At 37.1% G+C, this 21,063-nt stretch overlaps 1 protein-coding gene across 1 annotated transcript in view; it reads right to left on the bottom strand.

Annotated features, from left to right (window-relative positions):
- Positions 1-21,063, bottom strand: part of DNAAF3 (dynein axonemal assembly factor 3) — a 1,314,828-nt gene that overhangs the window by 523,662 nt on the left and 770,103 nt on the right. The window contains exon 6 of the mRNA XM_044059250.1: positions 17,522-17,630. Coding sequence (XP_043915185.1) covers positions 17,522-17,630 — 109 coding nt within the window. The remainder of the gene's footprint in view (positions 1-17,521; positions 17,631-21,063) is intronic.

Here is a 21,063-nt window from a genome sequence, read left to right as displayed (position 1 = left end):
GAGTCCGCGGAGGAGTGTAGATAGAGATGAAGGAAGAAAGAGCAGGGCAGGATGAAGGTTTGTAAAGCATTTGAAGTTGTGACAGCAGTATAAGGTGGGGGAATTCTAACCAGTGGAGAGGATTTAGGCCAAGGCAGTGATGAGTACTGCATGGAGAGTTTGTGATAAATATAGCTATCTTGGGGTAAGTTTGCTGGAGTTTGTTTAAAGTAGTAGTTTGGATGTTGGTGAGTACTGGGGCAGCATACAGAAGGGAAGGGAGGAGAAGAGCTTGTGCAAGGGAGAGTATGTCATTTGTAGTTAGAAATTGTGTGTTACGATACAGTAAACCAAGTTTTTGGTGAGTCTTTTTTATACTTTGCAGGATGTGCAAGTTGATTTTGAGTTCATAATCTATGATGACCCCAAGGAGTTTAGTGTGAGCTTCAGGTTGGATAAGTGTTATTAGAGAAAGTAATAGTAAAGGTGGATTTGAAGTGAGAGAAAGATCGGGGGAAAAATAATAATAGTTTGGTCTTTTTAGGGATGAGAATGAGTAGATTCCTGGACAACCACTGTTCAGTGGATAGGAAGGCCTGTTGAGTAAGTGTGTGAAGACTGGAGATATTGTCTAAGATGGAGAGAAGAGTCGAGCCGTCTGCATATTGGATGAGGGAGGATAGTTTACAAGAAGTATAGAGATCATTGGTAAAGACATTAAATAGGAGGGGACCCAGGATGGAACCTTGTGGTACCCTGGTTGGGAGAGGTATGAAAGGAGAAGTGGAAGAGAGCAATTTAACAGATTGCTGCCTGCAGGATAAGTAACTGGAGAACCAGGCAAGGGAAGAAGACAGATTGAGGTCTGCAAGATTAGACAGCAGTAGGGGATGGGAGACTGTATCAAAGGCTTTGGAAAGGTCAAAGAAGAGACATGATATGAGTTTATTATTGTCTAGGGCTTTGGCAATGGTATGCGTAAAGGATAAGAGGACAGTAGTTGTGCTGTGGTTGGGACGGAAACCATGCTGAGTGGGAGTAAGGAGGTTATGCTGGAGGAGGTTGTTGAGTAGTTGTGAGTGGATACATTTTTCGAGAATCTTAGAGAGGGGAAATAGAATAGCTACAGGTCAGTAGTAAGATAGGTCTCTACAGTTTCCACCTTTATGCAGGGGAATAGTGAAAAATAATTTCCATAGGGTAGGGATGGTGGATTCTTGAATAAATCAATTGATTAGTAAAAATACTGGATAGGCAATTGAGTCAGCAGCAAATTTGAGGAAGTTAGGAGGTAGATTGCCAGTGGAGGGAGAGCAGGGTTTCAGTCTGTGAGAAAGAGATCTGATGTAGGAAGTAGGAACCAGATGTAAAGAGAATAGTTGTTTGTTAGAAGGATTGGGAGGGGTTGGGAGGGGTAGGCACAGACGCTGTGTTACAGCTGGAAGGTATGAGTGTTTGAATGGTTTCAATAAAGTGTTTATTGAGAAAAGTAGCAGTTACCAGAGGAGATGTATTTGGGGAGGGGCAGACTGGAGAGAGAATTTTGTTAATAGTATAACAGAACTTGCATTTGTTATTGAATTGGGCAGAGTTATAAAAGGACTTTTTGTCATTACTGTTTTTTTTTGTAAGATTTCTGAGGTGTGTATAATTATGTAGCAGAGGTAATTCCTTTGTTTGATCCAGGCTTGGTGTGTATAATTATGTAGCAGAGGTAATGATTTGTTTGATCCAGGCTTGGTGTGTATAATTATGTAGCAGAGGTGATTCCTTTGTTTGATCCAGGCTTGGTGTGTATAATTATGTAGCAGAGGTGATTCCTTTGTATGATCCAGGCTTGGTGTGTATAATTATGCAGCAGAGGTGATTCCTTTGTTTGATCCAGGCTTGGTGTGTATAATTATGTAGCAGAGGTAATTCCTTTGTCTGATCCAGGCTTGGTGTGTATAATTATGTAGCAGAGGTAATTCCTTTGTTTGATCCAGGCTTGGTGTGTATAATTATGTAGCAGAGGTGATTCCTTTGTTTGATCCAGGCTTGGTGTGTATAATTATGTAGCAGAGGGGATTCCTTTGTTTGATCCAGGCTTGGTGTGTATAATTATGTAGCAGAAGAAATTCCTTTGTTTGATCCAGGCTTGGTGTGTATAATTATGTAGCAGAGGTAATTCCTTTGTTTGATCCAGGCTTTGTGTGTATAACTATGTAGCAGAGGTAATTCCTTTGTTTGATCCAGGCTTGTTGTGTATAATTATGTAGCAGAGGTAATTCCTTTGTTTTGATCCAGGCTTGGTGTGTATAATTATGTAGCGGAGGTAATTCCTTTGTTTGATGCAGGCTTGGTGTGTACAACTATGTAGCAGAGGTAATTCCTTTGTTTGATCCAGGCTTGGTGTGTATAATTATGTAGCAGAGGTAATTCCTTTGTTTGATCCAGGCTTGGTGTGTATAATTATGTAGAAGAGGTAATTCCTTTGTTTGATCTAGGCTTGGTGTGTATAATTATGTAGCAGAGGTAATTCCATTGTTTGATCCAGGGAATTCGTCTGTTTGATCCAGGCTTGGTGTGTATAATTACGTAGCAAAAGTAATTCCTTTGTTTGATCCAGGCTTGGTGTGTATAATTATGTAGCAGAGGTAATTCCTTTGTTTGATCCAGGCTTTGTGTGTATAACTATGTAGCAGAGGTAATTCCTTTGTTTGATCCAGGCTTGTTGTGTATAATTATGTAGCAGAGGTAATTCCTTTGTTTTGATCCAGGCTTGGTGTGTATAATTATGTAGCGGAGGTAATTCCTTTGTTTGATGCAGGCTTGGTGTGTACAACTATGTAGCAGAGGTAATTCCTTTGTTTGATCCAGGCTTGGTGTGTATAATTATGTAGCAGAGGTAATTCCTTTGTTTGATCCAGGCTTGTTGTGTATAATTATGTAGCAGAGGTAACTCCTTTGCTTTGATCCAGGCTTGGTGTGTATAATTATGTAGCAGAGGTAATTCTTTTGTTTGATCCTGGCTTGGTGTGTATAATTATGCAACAGAGGTAATTCCTTTGTTTGGTCCAGGCTTGGTGTGTATAATTATGTAGCAGAGGTAATTCCTTTGTTTGATCCAGGCTTGGTGTGTATAATTATGTAGCAGAGGTAATTCCTTTGTTTGATCCAGGCTTGGTGTGTATAATTATGTAGCAGAGGTAATTCCTTTGTTTGATCCAGGCTTGGTGTGTATAATTATGTAGCAGAGGTAATTCCTTTGTTTGATCCAGGCTTGGTGTGTATAATTATGTAGCAGAGGTAATTCCTTTGTTTGATCCAGGCTTGGTGTGTATAATTATGTAGCAGAGGTAATTCCTTTGTTTGATCCAGGCTTGGTGTGTATAATTATGTAGCAGAGGTAATTCCTTTGTTTGATCCAGGCTTGGTGTGTATAATTATGTAGCAGAGGTAATTCCTTTGTTTGATACAGGCTTGGTGTGTATAATTATGTAGCAGAGGTAATTCCTTTGTTTGATCCAGGCTTGGTGTGTATAATTATGTAGCAGAGGTAATTCCTTTGTTTGATCCAGGCTTGGTGTGTATAATTATGTAGCAGAGGTAATTCCTTTGTTTGATCCAGGCTTGGTGTGTATAATTATGTAGCAGAGGTAATTCCTTTGTTTGATCCAGGCTTGGTGTGTATAATTATGTAGCAGAGGTAATTCCTTTGTTTGATCCAGGCTTGGTGTGTATAATTATGTAGCAGAGGTAATTCCTTTGTTTGATCCAGGCTTGGTGTGTATAATTATGTAGCAGAGGTAATTCCTTTGTTTGATCCAGGCTTGGTGTGTATAATTATGTAACAGAGGTAATTCCTTTGTTTGATCCAGGCTTGGTGTGTATAATTATGTAGCAGAGGTAATTCCTTTGTTTGATCCAGGCTTGGTGTGTATAATTATGTAACAGAGGTAATTCCTTTGTTTGATCCAGGCTTGGTGTGTATAATTATGTAACAGAGGTAATTCCTTTGTTTGATCCAGGCTTGGTGTGTATAATTATGTAGCAGAGGTAATTCCTTTGTTTGATCCAGGCTTGGTGTGTATAATTATGTAGCAGAGGTAATTCCTTTGTTTGATCCAGGCTTGGTGTGTATAATTATGTAGCAGAGGTAATTCCTTTGTTTGATCCAGGCTTGGTGTGTATAATTATGTAGCAGAGGTAATTCCTTTGTTTGATCCAGGCTTGGTGTGTATAATTATGTAGCAGAGGTAATTCCTTTGTTTGATCCAGGCTTGGTGTGTATAATTATGTAGCAGAGGTAATTCCTTTGTTTGATCCAGGCTTGGTGTGTATAATTATGTAGCAGAGGTAATTCCTTTGTTTGATCCAGGCTTGGTGTGTATAATTATGTAGCAGAGGTAATTCCTTTGTTTGATCCAGGCTTGGTGTGTATAATTATGTAACAGAGGTAATTCCTTTGTTTGATCCAGGCTTGGTGTGTATAATTATGTAGCAGAGGTAATTCCTTTGTTTGATCCAGGCTTGGTGTGTATAATTATGTAGCAGAGGTAATTCCTTTGTTTGATCCAGGCTTGGTGTGTATAATTATGTAACAGAGGTAATTCCTTTGTTTGATCCAGGCTTGGTGTGTATAATTATGTAGCAGAGGTAATTCCTTTGTTTGATCCAGGCTTGGTGTGTATAATTATGTAGCAGAGGTAATTCCTTTGTTTGATCCAGGCTTGGTGTGTATAATTATGTAACAGAGGTAATTCCTTTGTTTGATCCAGGCTTGGTGTGTATAATTATGTAGCAGAGGTAATTCCTTTGTTTGATCCAGGCTTGGTGTGTATAATTATGTAGCAGAGGTAATTCCTTTGTTTGATCCAGGCTTGGTGTGTATAATTATGTAGCAGAGGTAATTCCTTTGTTTGATCCAGGCTTGGTGTGTATAATTATGTAGCAGAGGTAATTCCTTTGTTTGATCCAGGCTTGGTGTGTATAATTATGTAGCAGAGGTAATTCCTTTGTTTGATCCAGGCTTGGTGTGTATAATTATGTAGCAGAGGTAATTCCTTTGTTTGATCCAGGCTTGGTGTGTATAATTATGTAGCAGAGGTAATTCCTTTGTTTGATCCAGGCTTGGTGTGTATAATTATGTAGCAGAGGTAATTCCTTTGTTTGATCCAGGCTTGGTGTGTATAATTATGTAGCAGAGGTAATTCCTTTGTTTGATCCAGGCTTGGTGTGTATAATTATGTAGCAGAGGTAATTCCTTTGTTTGATCCAGGCTTGGTGTGTATAATTATGTAGCAGAGGTAATTCCTTTGTTTGATCCAGGCTTGGTGTGTATAATTATGTAGCAGAGGTAATTCCTTTGTTTGATCCAGGCTTGGTGTGTATAATTATGTAGCAGAGGTAATTCCTTTGTTTGATCCAGGCTTGGTGTGTATAATTATGTAGCAGAGGTAATTCCTTTGTTTGATCCAGGCTTGGTGTGTATAATTATGTAGCAGAGGTAATTCCTTTGTTTGATCCAGGCTTGGTGTGTATAATTATGTAGCAGAGGTAATTCCTTTGTTTGATCCAGGCTTGGTGTGTATAATTATGTAGCAGAGGTAATTCCTTTGTTTGATCCAGGCTTGGTGTGTATAATTATGTAGCAGAGGTAATTCCTTTGTTTGATCCAGGCTTGGTGTGTATAATTATGTAGCAGAGGTAATTCCTTTGTTTGATCCAGGCTTGGTGTGTATAATTATGTAGCAGAGGTAATTCCTTTGTTTGATCCAGGCTTGGTGTGTATAATTATGTAGCAGAGGTAATTCCTTTGTTTGATCCAGGCTTGGTGTGTATAATTATGTAGCAGAGGTAATTCCTTTGTTTGATCCAGGCTTGGTGTGTATAATTATGTAGCAGAGGTAATTCCTTTGTTTGATCCAGGCTTGGTGTGTATAATTATGTAGCAGAGGTAATTCCTTTGTTTGATCCAGGCTTGGTGTGTATAATTATGTAGCAGAGGTAATTCCTTTGTTTGATCCAGGCTTGGTGTGTATAATTATGTAGCAGAGGTAATTCCTTTGTTTGATCCAGGCTTGGTGTGTATAATTATGTAGCAGAGGTAATTCCTTTGTTTGATCCAGGCTTGGTGTGTATAATTATGTAGCAGAGGTAATTCCTTTGTTTGATCCAGGCTTGGTGTGTATAATTATGTAGCAGAGGTAATTCCTTTGTTTGATCCAGGCTTGGTGTGTATAATTATGTAGCAGAGGTAATTCCTTTGTTTGATCCAGGCTTGGTGTGTATAATTATGTAGCAGAGGTAATTCCTTTGTTTGATCCAGGCTTGGTGTGTATAATTATGTAGCAGAGGTAATTCCTTTGTTTGATCCAGGCTTGGTGTGTATAATTATGTAGCAGAGGTAATTCCTTTGTTTGATCCAGGCTTGGTGTGTATAATTATGTAGCAGAGGTAATTCCTTTGTTTGATCCAGGCTTGGTGTGTATAATTATGTAGCAGAGGTAATTCCTTTGTTTGATCCAGGCTTGGTGTGTATAATTATGTAGCAGAGGTAATTCCTTTGTTTGATCCAGGCTTGGTGTGTATAATTATGTAGCAGAGGTAATTCCTTTGTTTGATCCAGGCTTGGTGTGTATAATTATGTAGCAGAGGTAATTCCTTTGTTTGATCCAGGCTTGGTGTGTATAATTATGTAGCAGAGGTAATTCCTTTGTTTGATCCAGGCTTGGTGTGTATAATTATGTAACAGAGGTAATTCCTTTGTTTGATCCAGGCTTGGTGTGTATAATTATGTAACAGAGGTAATTCCTTTGTTTTGATCCAGGCTTGGTGTGTATAATTATGTAACAGAGGTAATTCCTTTGTTTGATCCAGGCTTGGTGTGTATAATTATGTAACAGAGGTAATTCCTTTGTTTGATCCAGGCTTGGTGTGTATAATTATGTAGCAGAGGTAATTCCTTTGTTTGATCCAGGCTTGGTGTGTATAATTATGTAGCAGAGGTAATTCCTTTGTTTGATCCAGGCTTGGTGTGTATAATTATGTAGCAGAGGTAATTCCTTTGTTTGATCCAGGCTTGGTGTGTATAATTATGTAGCAGAGGTAATTCCTTTGTTTGATCCAGGCTTGGTGTGTATAATTATGTAACAGAGGTAATTCCTTTGTTTTGATCCAGGCTTGGTGTGTATAATGTAACAGAGGTAATTCCTTTGTTTGATCCAGGCTTGGTGTGTATAATTATGTAGCAGAGGTAATTCCTTTGTTTTGATCCAGGCTAGGTGTGTATAATGTAACAGAGGTAATTCCTTTGTTTGATCCCGGCTTGGTGTGTATAATTATGTACCAGAGGTAATTCCTTTGTTTGATCCAGGCTTGTTGTGTATAATTATGTAACAGAGGTAATTCCTTTGTTTGATCCAGGCTTGGTGTGTATAATGTAGCAGATGTAATTCCTTTGTTTGTTCCAGGCTTGGTGTGTATAATTATGTAGCAGAGGTAATTCCTTTGTTTGATCCAGGCTTGGTGTGTATAATTATGTAGCAGAGGTAATTCCTTTGTTTTGATCCAGGCTTGGTGTGTATAATTATGTAGCAGAGGTAATTCCTTTGTTTGATCCAGGCTTGGTGTGTATAATTATGTAGCAGAGGTAATTCCTTTGTTTGATCCAGGCTTGGTGTGTATAATTATGTAGCAGAGGTAATTCCTTTGTTTGATCCAGGCTTGGTGTGTATAATTATGTAGCAGAGGTAATTCCTTTGTTTGATCCAGGCTTGGTGTGTATAATTATGTAGCAGAGATAATTCCTTTGTTTGATCCAGGCTTGGTGTGTATAATTATGTAGCAGAGGTAATTCCTTTGTTTTGATCCAGGCTTGGTGTGTATAATTATGTAGCAGAGGTAATTCCTTTGTTTGATCGAGGCCTGGTGTGTACAATTATGTAGCAGAAGTAATTCCTTTGTTTGATCCAGGCTTGGTGTGTATAATTATGCAACAGAGGTAATTCCTTTGTTTGATCCAGGCTTGGTGTGTATAATTATGTAGCTGAGGTAATTCCTTTGTTTTGATCCAGGCATGGTGTGTATAATTATGTAGCAGAGGTAATTCCTTTGTGTGATCCAGGCTTGGTGTGTATAATTATGTAGCAGAGGTAATTCCTTTGTTTGATCCAGGCTTAGTGTGTATAATTATGTAGCAGAGGTAATTCCTTTGTTTGATCCAGGCTTGGTGTGTATAATTATGTAGCTGAGGTAATTCCTTTGTTTTGATCCAGGCTTGGTGTGTATAATTATGTAGCAGAGGTAATTCCTTTGTTTGATCCAGGCTTGGTGTGTATAATTATGTAGCAGAGGTAATTCCTTTGTTTGATCCAGGCTTGGTGTGTATAATTATGTAGCAGAGTTAATTCCTTTGTTTTGATCCAGGCTTGGTGTGTATAATTATGTAGCAGAGGTAATTCCTTTGTTTGATCCAGGCTTGGTGTGTATAATTATGTAGCAGAAGTAATTCCTTTGTTTGATCCAGGCTTGGTGTGTATAACTATGTAACAGAGGTAATTCCTTTGTTTGTTCCAGGCTTGGTGTGTATAATTATGTAGCAGAGGTGATTCCTTTGTTTGATCCAGGCTTGTTGTGTATAATTATGTAGCAGAGGCAATTCCTTTGTTTGATCCAGGCTTGGTGTGTATAATTATGTAGCAGAGGTAATTCCTTTGTTTGATCCAGGCTTGGTGTGTATAATGTAGCAGAGGTAATTCCTTTGTTTGATCCAGGCTTGGTGTGTATAATTATGTAGCAGAGGTAATTCCTTTGTTTTGATCCAGGCTTGGTGTGTATAATTATGTAACAGAGGTAATTCCTTTGTTTGATCCAGGCTTGGTGTGTATAATTATGTAACAGAGGTAATTCCTTTGTTTGATCCAGGCTTGGTGTGTATAATTATGTAACAGAGGTAATTCCTTTGTTTGATCCAGGCTTGGTGTGTATAATTATGTAGCCGAGGTAATTCCTTTGTTTGATGCAGGCTTGGTGTGTATAATTATGTAGCAGAGGTAATTCCTTTGTTTGATCCAGGCTTGTTGTGTATAATTATGTAGCAGAGGTAATTCCTTTGTTTGATCCAGGCTTGGTGTGTATAATTATGTAACAGAGGTAATTCCTTTGTTTGCTCCAGGCTTGTTGTGTATAATTATGTAGCAGAGGTAATTCCTTTGTTTTGATCCAGGCTTGGTATGTATAATTATGTAGCAGAGGTAATTCCTTTGTTTGATCCGCACTTGTTGTGTATAATTATGTAGCAGAGGTAATTCCTTTGTTTTGATCCAGGCTTGGTGTGTATAATGTAGCAGAGGTAATTCCTTTGTTTGATCCAGGCTTGGTATGTATAATTATGTAGCAGAGGTAATTCCTTTGTTTGATCCAGGCTTGGTGTGTATAATTATGTAGTAGAGGTCATTCCTTTGTTTGATCCAGGCTTGGTGTGTATAACTATGTAGCAGAGGTAATTCCTTTGTTTGATCGAGGCTTGGTGTGTATAATTATGTAGCAGAGGTAATGACTTGTTTGATCCAGGCTTGGTGTGTATAATTATGTAGCAGAGGCAATTCCTTTGTTTGATCCAGGCTTGATGTGTATAACTATGTAGCAGAGGTAATTCCTTTGTTTGATCGAGGCTTGGTGTGTATAATTATGTAGCAGAGGTAATTTGTTTGTTTGATCCAGGCCTCGTGTGTATAATTATGTAGCAGAGGTAATTCCTTTGTTTGATCCAGGCTTGGTGTGTATAATTATGTAACAGAGGTAATTCCTTTGTTTGATCCAGGCTTGGTGTGTATAATTATGTAGCAGAGGTAATTCCTTTGTTTGATCCAGGCTTGGTGTGTATAATTATGTAGCAGAGGTAATTCCTTTGTTTGATCCAGGCTTGGTGTGTATAATTATGTAACAGAGGTAATTCCTTTGTTTGATCCAGGCTTGGTGTGTATAATTATGTAGCAGAGGTAATTCCTTTGTTTGATCCAGGCTTGTTGTGTATAATTATGTAGCAGAGGCAATTCCTTTGTTTGATCCAGGCTTGGTGTGTATCATTATGTAACAGAGGTAATTCCTTTGTTTGATCCAGGCTAAGTGTGTATAATGTAACAGAGGTAATTCCTTTGTTTTGATCCAGGCTTGGTGTGTATAATTATGTAGCGGAGGTAATTCCTTTGTTTGATCCAGGCTTGTTGTGTATAATTATGTAGCAGAGGCAATTCCTTTGTTTGATCCAGGCTTGGTGTGTATAATTATGTAGCAGAGGCAATTCCTTTGTTTGATCCAGGCTTGGTGTGTATAATTATGTAGCAGAGGTGATTCCTTTGTTTGATCCAGGCTTGGTGTGTATAATTATGTAGCAGAGGTAATTCTTTTGTTTTGATCCAGGCTTGGTGTGCATAATTATTTAACAGAGGTAATTCCTTTGTTTTGATCCAGGCTAGGTGTGTATAATTATGTAACAGAGGTAATTTCTTTGTTTTGATCCAGGCTTGGTGTGTATAATTATGTAACAGAGGTAATTCCTTTGTTTGATCCAGGCTTGGTGTGTATAATTATGTAACAGAGGTAATTCCTTTGTTTGATCCAGGCTTGGTGTGTATAATTATGTAGCAGAGGTGATTCCTTTGTTTGATCCAGGCTTGGTATGTATAATTATGTAACAGAGGTAATTCCTTTGTTTGATCCAGGCTTGGTGTGTATAATTATGTAACAGAGGTAATTCCTTTGTTTGATCCAGGCTTGGTGTGTATAATTATGTAGCAGAGGTAATTCCTTTGTTTGATCCAGGCCTGGTGTGTATAATTATGTAGCAGAGGTAATTCCTTTGTTTGATCCAGGCCTGGTGTGTATAATTATGTAGCAGAGGTAATTCCTTTGTTTTGATCCAGGCTTGGTGTGTATAATTATGTAACAGAGGTAATTCCTTTGTTTGATCCAGGCTTGGTGTGTATAATTATGTAACAGAGGTAATTCCTTTGTTTTGATCCAGGCTAGGTGTGTATAATTATGTAGCAGAGGTGATTCCTTTGTTTGATCCAGGCTAGGTGTGTATAATGTAACAGAGGTAATTCCTTTGTTTTGATCCAGGCAAGGTGTGTATAATGTAACAGAGGTAATTCCTTTGTTTTGATCCATGCTTGGTGTGTATAATTATGTACCAGAGGTAATTCCTTTGTTTGATCCAGGCTTGTTGTGTATAATTATGTAACAGAGGTAATTCCTTTGTTTGATCCAGGCTTGGTGTGTATAATTATGTAACAGAGGTAATTCCTTTGTTTGATCCAGGCTTGGTGTGTATAATTATGTAGCAGAGGTAATTCCTTTGTTTTGATCCAGGCTTGGTGTGTATAATTATGTAACAGATGTAATTCCTTTGTTTGATCCAGGCTTGGTGTGTATAATTATGTAGCAGAGGTAATTCCTTTGTTTGATCCAGGCATGGTGTGTATAATTATGTAGCAGAGGTAATTCCTTTGTTTGATCCAGGCTTGGTGTGTATAATTATGTAGCTGAGGTAATTCCTTTGTTTGATCCAGGCATGGTGTGTATAATTATGTAGCAGAGGTAATTCCTTTGTTTGATCCAGGCTTGGTGTGTATAATTATGTAGCAGAGGTAATTCCTTTGTTTGATCCAGGCTTAGTGTGTATAATTATGTAGCAGAGGTAATTCCTTTGTTTGATCCAGGCTTGGTGTGTATAATTATGCAGTAGAGGTAATTCCTTTGTTTGATCCAGGCTTGGTGTGTATAATTATGTAGCAGAGGTAATTCCTTTGTTTGATCCAGGCTTGGTGTGTATAATTATGTAGCAGAGGTAATTCCTTTGTTTGATCCAGGCTTGGTGTGTATAATTATGTAGCTGAGGTAATTCCTTTGTTTTGATCCAGGCTTGGTGTGTATAATTATGTAGCAGAGATAATTCCTTTGTTTGATCCAGGCTTGGTGTGTATAATTATGTAGCAGAGGTAATTCCTTTGTTTGATCCAGGCTTGGTGTGTATAATTATGTAGCAGAGTTAATTCCTTTGTTTGATCCAGGCTTGGTGTGTATAATTATGTAGCAGAGGTAATTCCTTTGTTTGATCCAGGCTTGGTGTGTATAATTATGTAGCAGAAGTAATTCCTTTGTTTGATCCAGGCTTGGTGTGTATAACTATGTAACAGAGGTAATTCCTTTGTCTGATCCAGGCTTGTTGTGTATAATTATGTAGCAGAGGCAATTCCTTTGTTTGATCCAGGCTTGGTGTGTATAATTATGTAGCAGAGGTAATTCCTTTGTTTGATCCAGGCTTGGTGTGTATAATGTAGCAGAGGTAATTCCTTTGTTTGATCCCGGCTTGGTGTGTATAATTATGTAGCAGAGGTAATTCCTTTGTTTTGATCCAGGCTTGGTGTGTATAATTATGTAACAGTGGTAATTCCTTTGTTTGATCCAGGCTTGGTGTGTATAATTATGTAACAGAGGTAATTCCTTTGTTTGATCCAGGCTTGGTGTGTATAATTATGGAACAGAGGTAATTCCTTTGTTTGATCCCGGCTTGGTGTGTATAATTATGTAGCAGAGGTGATTCCTTTGTTTGATCCAGGCTCTTTGTTTGATCCAGGCTTGTTGTGTATAATTATGTAGCAGAGGCAATTCCTTTGTTTGATCCATGCTTGGTGTGTATAATGGAGCAGAGGTAATTCCTTTGTTTGATCCAGGCCTGGTGTGTATAATTATGTAGCAGAGGCAATTCCTTTGTTTGATCCATGCTTGGTGTGTATAATGGAGCAGAGGTAATTCCTTTGTTTGATCCAGGCCTGGTGTGTATAATTATGTAGCAGAGGCAATTCCTTTGTTTGATCCAGGCTTGGTGTGTATAATTATGGAACAGAGGTAATTCCTTTGTTTGATCCAGGCCTGGTGTGTATAATTATGTAGCAGAGGCAATTCCTTTGTTTGATCCAGGCTTGGTGTGTATAATTATGGAACAGAGGTAATTCCTTTGTTTGATCCAGGCCTGGTGTGTATAATTATGTAGCAGAGGTGATTCCTTTGTTTGATCCAGGCTTGGTGTGTATAATTATGTAGCAGAGGTAATTCCTTTGTTTGATCCAGGCCTGGTGTGTATAATTATGTAGCAGAGGTGATTCCTTTGTTTGATCCAGGCTTGGTGTGTATAATTATGTAGCAGAGGTAATTCCTTTGTTTGATCCAGGCCTGGTGTGTATAATTATGTAGCAGAGGTAATTCCTTTGTTTGATCCAGGCTTGGTGTGTATCATTACGTAGCAGAGGTAATTCCTTTGTTTGATCCAGGCTTGGTGTGTATAATTATGTAACAGAGGTAATTCCTTTGTTTGATCCAGGCTTGGTGTGTATAATTATGTAGCAGAGGTAATTCCTCTGTTTGATCCAGGCTTGGTGTGTATAATTATGTAACAGAGGTAATTCCTTTGTTTGATCCAGGCTTGGTGTGTATAATTATGTAACAGAGGTAATTCCTTGGTTGGATCCAGGCTTGATGTGTATAATTATGTAACAGATGTAATTCCTTTGTTTGATCCAGGCTTGGTGTGTATAATTATGTAGCAGAGGTGATTCCTTTGTTTGATCCAGGCTTGGTGTGTATAATTATGTAGCAGAGGTAATTCCTTTGTTTTGATCTAGGCTTGGTGTGTATAATTATGTAGCAGAGGTAATTCCTTTGTTTGATCCAGGCTAGGTGTGTATAATGTAACAGAGGTAATTCCTTTGTTTGATCCCAGCTTGGTGTGTATAATTATGTACCAGAGGTAATTCCTTTGTTTTGATCCAGGCTTGGTGTGTATAATTATGTAGCTGAGGTAATTCCTTTGTTTGATCCAGGCTTGGTGTGTATAATTATGTAACAGAGGTAATTCCTTTGTTTGATCCAGGCTTGTTGTGTATAATTATGTAGCAGAGGTAATTCCTTTGTTTGATACAGGCTTGGTGTGTATAATTATGTAACAGAGGTAATTCCTTTGTTTGATCCAGGCTTGTTGTGTATAATTATGTAGCAGAGGTAATTCCTTTGTTTGATCCAGGCTTGGTGTGTATAATTATGTAGCAGAGGTGATTCCTTTGTTTGATCCAGGCTTGGTGTGTATAATTATGTAACAGAGGTAATTCCTTTGTTTGATCCAGGCTTGGTGTGTATAATTATGTAGCCGAGGTAATTCCTTTGTTTGATGCAGGCTTGGTGTGTATAATTATGTAACAGAGGTAATTCCTTTGTTTGATCCAGGCTTGTTGTGTATAATTATGTAGCAGAGGTAATTCCTTTGTTTGATCCAGGCTTGGTGTGTATAATTATGTAACAGAGGTAATTCCTTTGTTTGCTCCAGGCTTGTTGTGTATAATTATGTAGCAGAGGTAATTCCTTTGTTTTGATCCAGGCTTGGTATGTATAATTATGTAGCAGAGGTAATTCCTTTGTTTGATCCGCACTTGTTGTGTATAATTATGTAGCAGAGGTAATTCCTTTGTTTTGATCCAGGCTTGGTGTGTATAATGTAGCAGAGGTAATTCCTTTGTTTGATCCAGGCTTGGTATGTATAATTATGTAGCAGAGGTAATTCCTTTGTTTGATCCAGGCTTGGTGTGTATAATTATGTAGTAGAGGTCATTCCTTTGTTTGATCCAGGCTTGGTGTGTATAACTATGTAGCAGAGGTAATTCCTTTGTTTGATCGAGGCTTGGTGTGTATAATTATGTAGCAGAGGTAATGATTTGTTTGATCCAGGCTTGGTGTGTATAATTATGTAGCAGAGGCAATTCCTTTGTTTGATCCAGGCTTGATGTGTATAACTATGTAGCAGAGGTAATTCCTTTGTTTGATCGAGGCTTGGTGTGTATAATTATGTAGCAGAGGTAATTTGTTTGTTTGATCCAGGCCTGGTGTGTATAATTATGTAGCAGAGGTAATTCCTTTGTTTGATCTAGGCTTGGTGTGTATAATTATGCAGTAGAGGTAATTCCTTTGTTTGATCCAGGCTTGGTGTGTATAATTATGTAACAGAGGTAATTCCTTTGTTTGATCCAGGCTTGGTGTGTATAATTATGTAGCAGAGGTAATTCCTTTGTTTGATCCAGGCTTGTTGTGTATAATTATGTAGCAGAGGTAATTCCTTTGTTTGATCCAGGCAATTCCTTTGTTTGATCCAGGCTTTGTGTGCATAATTATGTAACAGAGGTAATTCCTTTGTTTGATCCAGGCTTGGTGTGTATCATTATGTAACAGAGGTAATTCCTTTGTTTGATCCAGGCTAGGTGTGTATAATTATGTAACAGAGGTAATTCCTTTGTTTGATCCAGGCTTGGTGTGTATAATTATGTAACAGAGGTAATTCCTTTGTTTGATCCAGGCTTGTTGTGTATAATTATGTAACAGAGGTAATTCCTTTGTTTGATCCAGGCTTGGTGTGTATAATTATGTAACAGAGGTAATTCCTTTGTTTGATCCAGGCTTGGTGTGTATAATTATGTAACAGAGGTAATTCCTTTGTTTTGATCCAGGCTTGGTGTGTATAATTATGTAGCAGAGGTAATTCCTTTGTTTTGATCCAGGCTTGGTGTGTATAATTATGTAACAGAGGTAATTCCTTTGTTTGATCCAGGCTTGGTGTGTATAATTATGTAGTAGAGGTAATTCCTTTGTTTGATCCAGGCTTGGTGTGTATAATTATGTAACAGAGGTAATTCCTTTGTTTGATCCAGGCTTGGTGTGTATAATTATGTAGCAGAGGTAATTCCTTTGTTTGATCCAGGCTTGGTGTGTATAATTATGTAACAGAGGTAATTCCTTTGTTTGATCCAGGCTTGGTGTGTATAATTATGTAGCAGATGTAATTCCTTTGTTTGATCCAGGCTTGGTGGGGTTTTAAATTTTTAAAAGATTTTTTGTTTACCGGTTGGGGTTTTAAGTAACGGGGAAACCTTTGTTTTTACCAGGTTTTGTTAAAAGTGGGGTAATTTTTGTTTTTCCAGGTTTTTGTTTTAAATTAAAAGGTTTTTTGTTTTATCCCGGTTTTTTTTTTGACAAAGGGTTTTTTTTTGACCCGGTTTTTTTTTGACAAAGGGAATTTTTTTTTGTCCCGGTTTTTTTTTGAACAAAGGGAATTTTTTTTGACCAGGTTTTTTTAAAAGTGGGGTAATTTTTGTTTTTCCAGGTTTTTTTTGAACAAAGGGTTTTTTTTTTGACCAGGTTTTTGTTAAAAGTGGGTAATTTTTGTTTGGGGTGTTTTTTTAAAAGGTTTTTTGTTTATGGTTTTTTTTTGTATTTTTTGTTTATAGGTTTGGGGATAATTTTTACAGGTTTTAAATTTCCCTTTTTTGTAGGCTTGGGGTTTTTTAGAACAGGGGAAAATTTTTTTTATCCCCTTTTTTTTAAAAAAAGATTTTTTTTGCCAGGGTTTTTGGGGTTTTTAATTTAAGGGGGGAACAAAGGGAAAAATAAATTCCCTTTCAAGGTTTTTTTTAGGGGGGGAAATGGGTTTTTTTAAAAGAAAATAAATTGGGTTTTTTAATTTGAGGGGGGGGAGTTTTAGGGATTTTTGGAGGGGTTTGGGGGAACCAGAAAATTTGCGGGGTTTTTTGGAGGAAATTTTATTTAGGAAACCCCGGGTTTTTTATTTGGGGAAAAATTTTTAAATGAAAAAGGTAAATTTCAATTTTAGATTTTTTAGGAATTGTAAAAAGGTATTTTTTGAAAGGGTTTTTGGAAAATTAAATTTCCCATTTTCTGTAAAGGGAAAAAAAAATTTATTTATTTCCAGAATTTTGAAAACCCCCCTTTGTTTTTGGGGGGGTGGGGAAAAACTTTTTTTAAAACCCATTGTCCTTAAATTTAACAAATTTTAAAAATTTAAAAATTATTACCCCTTTTAATTTGAAAAGTTTTTAAAAAAGAAAAACTTTAAAAAAACCTTTTGTTTCTTTAAAAATTGAATTTTTCCCAAAGGTTTAAATGGGGGAAATTTTTTTTTATAAACTTAAAAGGGGGTCGAAATTTTTTAAAACTCAAAATTTCGCAGAAATCTTCAAAAAAATCCCTTTTGAGTCAAAAACCCAAAATACTGCCGCAAATCCCCTTTGAAAAAAAAAGAAATTTAAAAATTTCCCCAAAAAAATGTTTTTATTTTTTAAACTTTCAAAAATAAAAAAGAATATTTTTATAACAAATTTTTAAAAACCTGATTTTTTTTTTAAAAGTCAAATTTATTTTTAAAATTTTTTCCCCTTCTCCCAGAAAGGGGGCTTTTTTTTTTAATCCCGGTGGACTAAAAAGGGAAGGGGGGCATTTTTTAAATTTTTTATTTTTTTTTTATTTTGGGGCCCAAAAATTAAAAAGGAAAACAGCAGTTTAAAAAGGAGAGGGTTAAAGAGAAAAAAAAAATTATGGGGACCAAAAAATTTTAAAAAGTAAAAGGGGAAATATGAAAAAAAGGGGTTAGAGGGGAAAAAAACAAAAAAGTTGGTTTTAAAATTTAAAAAACAAAAAATTTTTAAAAAGGAAAAAAAGCTAAGGTACTGCCTGTTTCGCAAATCCCACATCTTGTCCATCTGGAAGATCTTTAGATCTGGATTCCGCCAGAACTTAAAAATCGCTTCTAGTTGATCCCGTTCTTTAAACTTTCAAGCAAATAAGAATGATTATAATATATATGTACTAACATAACATATTAATATTAGCAAACGCTAGTATCAGTTTCAACATTATAGATGATTAGCAAACTTATAATCTCTCAAAATGTCCTTCCTCAGTGAAGCTGGCCAGAATGTAGCCTATTACTGTATATCACGGCTGAGGCTAAATGGTGACAGTGCATTGTAATATTTATTTATTTACTACTTAACTGGGTAGGTGGGCTGGTCAGAATACTCTTCACCCATGGCTCAAAACAGCAGATTACAAAGGCAGCAGAATATACAATGCCAGACACAAAATCAAACTTATGTAACATGAGCAGATGAACATTTGAAAATTTCAAATAAGTACATGGCATAGTGATACTTAGAATTGTGCATATAGTAGAAAAATTAATTCAATGAAATGTCTGTACATCAAAAATAAACCAGCACAAGAAATGATTTTTCCAATAAGCAAATATTAATTACAGTAAGTACAGCTGTAGGATTACGATATCAACATCAAGATGGGACTATTTATTTTTATTTTATTTACACTTCCTTGGCTGGCTTACTCCCACCAGACCAATGGACTTTTTTTTTTTTTTTTTTTTTTAAGGGAAGTCCCAAAGGTGGTATTCATATGAACTAGGGGAAATTTGGCCATGGCATCAACTTCCCCTACTCTTCTTGTGAGCGGAGACGTTGTTTATTGTTGAACCTCCTGCTTTTAGTCTGGGTTCAGAGGCGGCTTGAAGAAGCAGGAAGGGGCTATGACAAGTGTTGAGAGTGCAGAGGAGGTGGTTTGAAGAGTAGTCAAGTGAGAAATGGTGGAATTATGAGCGAACACAAAGGAATACGATCCTTCACAAAAAGTTGTAGAAGGCACAGAGCTACGTGAAGAAGTGAAGAGGCAATCTGAGAAGGGAGAAAAGAACCAAGAGAACACTGTAATGGTGGTTGAGCCTTTACAGGATTCAGTATCTTGTTTCAGGAGGAATTATTTGAAGAAAAAAGGGAGTTGCAGTCAGGATATATCATAACAACCCCCCCCCCCCCAAATCAGGAAGGTTGCAGGATGTGTATTTAAATGACTTAACAAATCAAAGCAAACTAAAGAGTGAAAAAGCTGTATCTTAGGGGGAGATTATGGACAGAGTACAAGAAGAAGAGGTGGAAGAAATCAGAAGAGAGAAGTCCTATGCAGAGATACTGAAAAAAGGAGAACAGAGAGAGGACTATGGATTTGGGAAGGAAGACATTTTAGTAGGATTAAGTAAGTAAGAGAAAGAACTGAAGAGAGATGACATCTGGGATAATATAATCTCACCTTTGGGCATATCACCTAAGGAGGTAAAAGTGTTTATACATATTTCTAAAGATAACTTTTTTTGAGTCAGGCCAGTACATGGAAAAAATTTAGAACAGTATGAAATAAAGAAAAATTGCAATCCATGGAACCCATATGTTATGCAAGCATTTAATACAGAGGCAAAAAAGAGAACATTTGTGCAGTTCCAAATTAAAGTTGAAAAATAAAGGTTAAAAGACTATTTAAAGAGTGCATGTAAAGATGTTATGGATATTACAAAATATTATGACAATATAGGTTTATAGACTGGGGGTTGGGAACGTGGTGCTAAATTGAAAATGGAGAATGAAAAAATTATACATATTCCAAGTATGATAAATGTAGAAGGAAACAGAGGTACTGTGAAATACTGGGGACAACCAAAGACATTTTTCTTTTGTGGCAAGAATGATCATTTAATTAGCAATTGTGACAAAAGAAAATGCTTTATTTGTGGTAAAGTGGGGCATGAAACTAAAAAAACGTGAAATGAAATGTAAAAAAATGTGAACAAATGGGGCATTTATGGATGGACTGTAAGGAAAATACAGAAGATAGAGGAAAGAGGTGACAGATATGAAAAAAAAAAGTACAAGGATAAATACAGAAATCGATCAAGAACAGGAACAGGAAGAACAAAAAAATGTAGAGAATAGAGATGAAAAAAATCATAAAAAGATAGAAAAAGAAAGGGAGGGAGAAATGGTAGGATGAGGAAGAAGATACAAACCTGAGAGTGATTAAGGGAAAAAAAGTTATATTGGGAACAGGGTAAACAATAGAAAATGGAAGTTTAAAAGAGTAGGCATGACAGAAAATGAAAAAAAGGTAAAGGATAGAAGAAAAATGAAATATTAAATAATAAAATAAAGAAGTTGGAAATTTTAACTATAAATGTGAATAGCAAAGAATATCAAAAGAAGGCTAGGTGTATTGGAATGGTGTTCATCACTTGACATGGATATCATTATATTGGAAGATACAAGAATTTGAACAGAACGAGAGAGGTTACAAGCAGAAGAATTACGGGAAGGTTAAATTATTTGGGGTATGGGGAAAAACATCCTCACGGTTAGGTATATTATGTCGAAAGTCAATAGGAATTTTGGATCACACCCCAATAATGTTGGGTAGAATAACAGTGATAGATGTAAAGTGGAAAAAAAAAGTTATGTACTCACCATAATGTTCCACCTGAGTTGTTGCTCTTCATTTGTCTTCAACCTGTGGGACACGGATCTGTAATGGATCCGACTCGGCCGCATTTCTCCAGCATCAGATATGTGCTCCAAGCTCCTCCCCTACCCATAATGCCCTGTCTCCTCCCTCCCCTCAGATCGAGTTTGCTGACCACCATAGCAACCCAACCTGACACAATATCTTACCCTTTATGACAATAACCCAGATATTATCATGAGGAATGACCATTTATGCCAAAGAAAGAACCATGTCTTTACCAGCCAGACCACTATACAGCCCATATAAGGCAGGGGGAAGGAAGGATGGAGGGACAATTGAAGACAAATGAAGAACAACAACCCAGATGGAACATTATGTTGAGCATATAATGTCTTTTTTTGTTGTCATTTGCTCTTCAACTGTGGGAAACAGTCCACAGCTACCAAACACCTGGGAGGCCCTCATGGAAGGATATTCCATAACATAGCGGAGCCAAAAGATGCCTTACTTCTGTAGAGAAGATCCAACTTGTAATGGGAGATGAAAGTATGTGAAGATGCCCAGGTAGCCACTGAGTAAATGCAATCCAAGGAAACTCTGGACCAAAAGGCAGCTGATGTAGCCATAGACCTAGTAGAAAGTGCCTTCACTTGACCTGGTGGAGACGATCCTTTGGCTGAATATCTCAAAAGTATACACTGAGAAATCCAATGAGCAATGGTGACTTTTGATACAGGTTTCCCCAGAAACGGCTTAGAATAGGAAACAAAAAGTAGATTGGACTTACGGAAGGCATTTGTTCTGTGTAAGTAAAAATGTAATTGTCTATGAACATCCATCAGGTGCAATTTGTACTCTCCTCTATTCTGAAAATTCAGAAAGAAGACAGGGAGGTTGATAACCTGG

This window comes from Protopterus annectens, chromosome 17.part0 (assembly GCF_019279795.1).
Source record: "Protopterus annectens isolate FY-2018-M chromosome 17.part0, PAN1.0, whole genome shotgun sequence".
NCBI lineage: Eukaryota > Metazoa > Chordata > Ceratodontiformes > Protopteridae > Protopterus > Protopterus annectens.
This window is presented reverse-complemented; position numbering and strand designations above follow the sequence as displayed.